General features: G+C 53.9%; 1 protein-coding gene across 1 annotated transcript; it reads left to right on the top strand.

The window, feature by feature from the left end:
- The first annotated feature begins 467 nt into the window (after positions 1 to 467).
- LOC104165763 (F-box only protein 10-like) lies at positions 468 to 5,769 on the top strand. Its single transcript, XM_009705499.1, has 4 exons — positions 468 to 762; positions 1,072 to 1,382; positions 3,962 to 4,143; positions 5,604 to 5,769. The coding sequence occupies exons 1-4, from the start codon at positions 468 to 470 to the stop codon at positions 5,767 to 5,769; spliced, it is 954 nt and encodes a 317-aa protein (XP_009703801.1).
- The last annotated feature ends 1,294 nt before the right edge of the window (positions 5,770 to 7,063 follow it).

The raw sequence follows: 7,063 nt of genomic DNA, 5'->3' as shown, positions 1-7,063 counted from the left end.
CTAAAGGGGCTACAAGAAAGCTGGGGAGGGACTTTTTGCAGGGGTATGGAGTGATAGGACAAGGGGCAATGGCTTTAAGCTGGAAGAGGGAAGATTTAGATGACATATGAGGAAGAAATTCTTCATGGTGAAGGTGATGAGAGACTGGCACAGGTTGCCCAGAGAGGTTGTGGGTGCCCCATCCCTGGAAGTGTTCAAGGCCAGATTGAATGGGGCTTTGGGCATCCTGGTCTAGTGGAAGGTGTCCCTGCCTTTGGCAGTGGGGTTGGAACTAGATGATCTTTATGGTCCCTTCCAACCAAACCATCCTATGATTCTACAATCTGTGTGAGCCCCTGACATGTAGTGTTAGCCTTCATGTGTGCTCAAAGAGGAGGATCACCTCCGTCCCACCTGCACTGCACATGGACTGCCAGCTGCTTTGGGGCAGGGCTGGGGGTCTCCAAGCACTGCTAATTTGGTGGGCTATGCTGCCCCACACTGCAGGCAACAAGGGCTGCGGCGTGTGGATGATGTCCTCCAGCCTCCCACACCTGATCAACAACCAGATCAGCCACAACAGCATCTACGGGGTGGCGGTGTTCTGCCGCAAGGACAACGCCGGTGACTACCCCCCCAGTCAAGGAGGCAGCGAGAGCTTTCAAGAAGAGAGGGAGGGTCCCGGTGGGGAGAATGAGCCCGACAGCGAGGAGGAGTACCTGGCTGCCCGACGTCCCATCAGTGTGGCGCTGGTGGAGTTGAACAGCATCAACCACAATGGAGGTGAGCTCGGGGCCCGGGGCTCTTCCCAGGCTCCAGGAGAAGGGGTGGCATGCAGAATGGTGTGCTGTCCGGGCCCACCAGCACTGGGGTCTGCCAGGGTCCTCCTCAGCTGCCACTAGGCCAGGAGCACCCTGGAGAAATGGTGGGCTGAGACCTGAATGTGGGTGGATTTTTATCCTTAAGCTCCCAGTCAGAAAGTCATATTGTGACAGAAGAAACTGGGTAGCTTTTAGAAACAGAAATACATTCGTGGTCATCATGGCCGAGGCTGCACGCTCTTAACCGATCGCCCTTCTTTTTGGTTGGCAGCTGCTGGATTGCACATCAAGAGCAGTGAAGCGCTCCACATTGTCGCCAACGTCATTCACGCCAACCGCGATGGCGGTGTGGTGGTGCTGCGGAGCGGCCAGCGGACGTGCCTTGCAAACAACAGCATTTGCCGCAACGGCCGGGGAGGTGTGCTGGTCGAGGCCGAGTGCCAGGTGGAGCTGCGCGGCAACGGCATCTATGAGAACAGCAGCCATGGCATCGTCTCCAAGGGAGAGGGTGTCATTGCAGAGAACGACATCATCGGCAACCGCAGATGTGGCCTTCAGCTGCTGCAGGCAGCGGACATGAAGGTGTGTCCTGCAGAGAGCGGAGGGGGCATTGACTCGTGTGTCCCTGTGGTGGGGGCAGAGGCAAGACAGAGCCTGCGGCTGCTGCCCTCCCTCCCTGGGCGAGGGGAAAGCCAGCAGGCCCCCGGTTAGCGGGCAGGACAGGAGGGACTGCCCTGGCATTGCCACCGGGAGGACTGGACAATCAGGATCGCATCCTTGGCCCTGTGATTAGAGGGGGTGTAACTTCCAGGCTACATTAGAAGTGTGTCCAGCTGATTGAGTAAAGTTGTCATCCATCTCCTTTGCCATCGGGAGGCTGTGTCTGAGATGTTGTGTCCAGTTTGGGACCTCAAGGTCAAGAGGGAGGTGGAGAAAAGGGAGAAGGTCCATTGCAGAGCTACCGTGATGGGCAAGTGCCAGGATGCGTGACTGATGAGATGAGACAGACGGAGCTGGGCTTGGTTAGTCCGGCAAAGAGGAGGCCAAGGAGGATCTAACAGCAGCCCACAGCTACCTGAGGGCAGTCAGAGCCAAACCCTTCTCAGCAGTGCCAGGCAGTACAACAAGGGTCCACAGCACAAGTTGCAGTGGTCCCTGGGCCTTGGGAGGTCCACGTGGGAGACTGGTGGAACCTTCTTGCCTTGGAGGGTTGTGCAGCCCTGGGACAGGTCACAGAGAGGTGCGGAGTCACCATCCTTGGGGATTTCCAAGCTTTGGCAGGACAAAGCCAGGGCTGCCCTGATCTAGTGCTGTAGACAGTCCTACTCCAGAGCTTCCTTCCACCAGTGCTCCTTACCTCCAGGTTTTTTGTGGGCAGCCGTTGGGAATAGGCTGGAGAAAAATCAGCAGAAATTGTTTGAGGAAAGTTGTAGATGGGAATTAAGTAAGCATTTGTTTTTAATCAGGCCAGTAGTGCAAAACTAGAGTGCACTGCTCAGAGGAAAGTGACGTTTCCATCCCTCGTGGGTTTGAAGTGTGTCACATCATAACATCTGTCAAGAGAGGTTTAGAAGTGCTCTCTAGGGCCCAGAGGGAGGAGGTGAGATCTTCCCTAGCCTCAGCATTGTTGGGTCCAAGCTTATTATTACTCACATGCAGCTGGAAGGCACATGTGTACCAGTCGAGCTGGCCGTGTTGCCCCGGAGCGCTGGATGCCCACAGCGACAGGAATGTGAAAGGAGGAGGTCTGTTAGCAGCAGCATCTTTCCAGGTGGGCGAGCACATGGGGGAAGGGCTTGTGCGAGTTAATGCCATTGGTCAGTGGCAAAGAGTAAATTTTGGGAGTCCTATCTCAAGGCTGTATCCTCTTTGACAGTAATCTACAGGTGGCTTGTCAAATCTGTCTGATTTTTAAGCCTTGGTAAAGGACAGCTAAGTCATCATTTCTCATATGTGGATTCACAGATGGCTTGTAGGAGAGACCTCTCTTCCCTCAGAGCAGCAAAGGGAATCCTGTGCATTATGGTGCAATGACATTCAACCAAGTCCATCTTCTCCCAGGCTTGTCCCCTCTATTTAACTGAGTTGATGATCCCACAAACCTCTGTTGGAGATTTGCAGGCTGCATGAGCTGTGCTGAAGAACTGGGGTAGCTGGTGTCTGAACTAGATTTTTTGGCAGTTAGATGCAGTGTTCCATCCTCTAGCCAGTTCCCAAGGTTAGTACCTGGCTCAAGGTTGCCTCTGTTCAGTTCGTTGTTGAGATGAAGCCATCATGCATCAAAATGATAGATAAATGCAATTCAACTCATCATGGAGGACCCGTAAAATGAGTATACAGAAAGCCCTGTGAAGACAAATGCTCTGCATGCGTCCTGCAGGGGCTGCAGTCTTCTTTTGAAAACGATGCTGCAGAAAAATGTTGTCCTCTGGACGAGAAGCTAAAAATCGCTGGATTTTCCATGGTCCCAGCTGTCCAGTCTCCTGAAGCACGCAGGTAGGATTCGTGTTGCAGGGTTCATCTGAGGAGCAGAGCGTGGTCCTTGTTGAAGTACTGGTGATGTTGTGGTGCTGTCATTTCTCATCTGCCCAGTGGCAGAGCCCAAGAGGTGCCTAAGAGCAGGTGAGGTGGTGTGTGGTGCTGTGTGGGGAGCAGCGCTGGCAAGGAGCATCGCAGCAGCTGTTGCTGTGGATCCAAGGAGGAGAAGGGACCGGACTTACCTTCCAGATGATGAGAGCTGTGGCCTTGTCTTTCCTGGGAAGAGGGGACTCCTAAGTGTTCTTTTTTTGTATACAAAGAAGTGACAGCCTGTCAGTAGAGCCATTCGAAACCTGGAGGGCAAGGAGCAGCAGCAGGTTCCTGTTCAGCAATGTCTGTGCTTGTGTTTCACCAGAGGGGTTGGGTACCAGCTGCAGGGAAGCTTGTAGCATCTAGCACTGACAGCAACGGAGCTGCCAGCTGGGGTGTGTGGAAGGTCTTGGGAAGGCTTGTGTGTGCATGGCTATGGTGTGTTCAGTCTGAACCCCTGGTATGCTCCCAAACTGCCAGGGAGTGCTAGTGAGCCTGCGGAAGAGCTTTGGGGTTTGGTTTTGTGTTCATCAAAGAGCCATATGAACAATGTCCTTCTGCTTGGGCCATCCCGTCTAAAGCTTATTTTGCAGGTGACGAAGAACAGGATCCAGTCCTTTCGGGACTATGCTATTGCTCTCTTTGATGAAGCCAAAGGCCTGGTGCAGGAAAACCTCATTTTCCAGGGGAGATCCAAGAAATCCATTTTGCTACCAATATCACATGCAGAGGATTGCATCATCCAAAACAATGTGCTTCTCACCTTCAAGAAAAGGTGAGGCCCCTGGCACTGTGGAGTGCAGTTGTGAGCTTGGAGTCACCATTGTGCTCCTCTGTTAGGCAAGCACTGGAGGGCTCTGCTTTCTAGCTCCTCTTCCCAGCTTCCCATACCTGCTGACCCATGGCAACAGCCCCACATGCCTGGTGAACCACTGCAGGTGAGGACTGCAGATCAATCACAGCCAAGAGGTTCCTCATGGGGTACCTCTAATGCCAACTAAGGGGCTTGGATTATTCCTTGCCAGGCCAGTGTGGGTCTTCATGGTATCTCTGCGTATAGGGACATCTGCCCTGTGACCTGGCCAGGTCGTTCTCGTGCACAGTGCTGCCCTTGAAGCCTGGCTGCTGTGTTTGCATACTGCACTGCTGTCCCTGCGGTACGGACAGCCCCGTGGTGTTTGCAGCCTGGGCTGTGAGAGTCGGAGGAAAGAGGAAAGGTCAGAGCCACCCCCAGTCTGCATTGTGCTTTTGTGCTGGTGAGGAGGAGCGTGGCTTCCAGCACGGATTCTACCTCCAGACTTTTGCTACCGGAGCAATGTGAATGGCAAATGGGAAAATGGGTCTTGGGAGTGCTTGTTTTTCCTGGGCGTGATTTAGCTACCCTGGTCTTTGTGCCAGTAAAGAGAGAACATGTCTTCTGGTGGTCTTCAGAGGTACCACTGTAGCTGCAGACTTCTAATGGGTATTGCAAGGCTTTCCTTAGCTGCCAGCTGTCACCCAGATCTCAGTGATTGTCATCAGTATAATCCTTGTTCAAAAGAGGTCACTATAGACCAGGACTCTGTAGCAGACACCTGAGGAGGGAAAGCCAGAGCCCTGTCTCACATACAAGGGCTGGATATTCAGCAGATTGTTCTTTTTAGCTAGAAATTTGACCTTGACTCTTCTATCTGCGTCGCAAATCTTGGTCCAGGCTATGGGAGAGGAGACAGTGAAACTGGAAGACTTGCATTACTGGAGGGAGGTTATGACGTGGTCCCTCAGGTTGATGATGCTCTCACCTGGCCTTCCAGTCTCCCACAGCATGAAAGTCAAGTGCAGTAGACTCCTCAGTCTCAGCACCTCCTCCAGTGCCCTTAGCCCCATGATTTCTCCATTAGGTTTTCAGATCTGGCCCCCTTTAAGCAATTCTTGGGAGGTCCCAGTATTGACTCTGGTTCTGCAGCCTTTTGCCCCATCCCCTAGAACTTGCAGTCACTTAGAGGCATTGGCCGTGAAATCACTGAAAGTAGTTTTTGCAGTAAAGCAAGATGTTCTGTCTCAATTCTCTAACCCTTTCTGTCCCACTTGGGTTTTGGAACAGTCGTCACGTGGTGAGCATTGTGTGCCCGCCAACAGTGGTCTGCCCCTTTCCTCCTTGAAGGGTGAACCTCAAGGGAGTGTTTCTAAGTCTGCTCTGGAAGCGCTGTTTCACCCTGCTCATGGCCATGTCTGGGGTGTCTCTCCTTTTCCCAGGTTTGATATGGAGTGCATGCTGATCAACCCCCCAGCACGACCTCACATCGAAGGAGGTGCCCTGGGGTCCTGCACAGCGGCTGGTGGTCAGAGTGTTTCCAGCATAACCACCAGGGTGGATGGGGGCTGCCACAACCACGGGAGCATCTTCTGCACCATTCTTTGACCAGGGAGGGAGGTTCCTTCACTGGTCTCTCTGCCTCTGTTTTCTCTAGAGCTGCCACTGGGAAGCTCTCACAGCTCAGGGATGGGGACTCCCATTGGACTGTAATCCCTTTTCATGAAAGATTTTGCAACTTCAGTGCACCTCACTAAATAAAAAGTAGCTAGGCAAACAGCCATTAATGTCTTCCTCTTTGCCCACTGAGATTGCTGAGATGAAATGCGCTCCTGGCAGGACCAGACTAACCTCCCTTCCCGTGGGGCCTGCAGCACTACTTATTTGGGAACCGCTTCCTTTGAAGCTGCTTTGTCAGTGACCCTCTGCATTTGTGCGGAAAGACTCAGAGACTGACAACACGTCCTGTGTGGTCTTGCTCAGTTTGTGTTTGTGCCGATTCTGACCCAGAAGGGGCACACAGATCTACACAGACAGACGGATGCACAGACATCCCTGCCTGCAGTGCGGGTCCCTCCAGCAGCTGGGCTCAGGTGCTGTCTGCCCAGTACCTGCTGCTGCTGGGTCCCAGTCTCTCCAGTTTCTGGCACCAGGACACATGAGCAGACAGGGACAGAGTGCCTGGTCTCCCAAACCACTTCACCTCCTCGTTGGTAGCAGCCCTTGCAGATGCAGATCCGCACACACACCACTGATGCTGGCACCCATGCCAAAGGGAGAGCCCTCACCCTGGGCAGAGTTAGAAATGGTGCTTGATGAGCAGACAGGACAGACTGTGCTCATCAGGCACAGGCACAGCCAGACCAGCATCTGTCCTTGGCCACCAGTCACTTGTTCACACACAATAGGCCACTTTTCATCCCCTTATCCCTCTGTTTTCCCACGTTTGTTCTCCCCAGAGCATGTCAATGCCTGCGTTTCCCCTCATTTTGCTCCTCCCTGGGCATCCTGTAACAAGCCTTGTGCAATCCCGGACTGCCCTCCCCTGCAGGGTCCTGTACCCCTGGCAGTGACCCCTGGGTCTGTGAGGTGCTCAGGAGAGGGTGGGTGTCCCCCAGTCCATGGGGCTGAGCTCCCCTGGGACTGGGAGGTGCTGGGCAGGGGCTCATCGCTCTGGGAGTGTCAGCGGAGATCCTCCGCTGGCCCCTGGGGCTCAGGGCTCTTGCTGGGGGGGAGATGGGGGCTTGCACGGCGTAACCTTGCCTGACCAGCTAGCCACTTCTGCCTTGTCACCCCACCACCTAGACTGGCAGTCTGATCCCAGCTGGATTTTCTGTGTCTCATTCACATCGCAAGCTGTCCGCAGAGGTTTCTCCTCTGGTACAAGCAGGCCTAACTGCTG

Source organism: Cariama cristata, unplaced genomic scaffold (genome assembly GCF_000690535.1).
Source record: "Cariama cristata isolate BGI_N322 unplaced genomic scaffold, ASM69053v1 scaffold1228, whole genome shotgun sequence".
Classification (NCBI taxonomy): domain Eukaryota; kingdom Metazoa; phylum Chordata; class Aves; order Cariamiformes; family Cariamidae; genus Cariama; species Cariama cristata.
The sequence above is the reverse complement of the archived record's forward strand: the minus strand, read 5'-3'. Positions and strand labels throughout refer to the sequence as shown.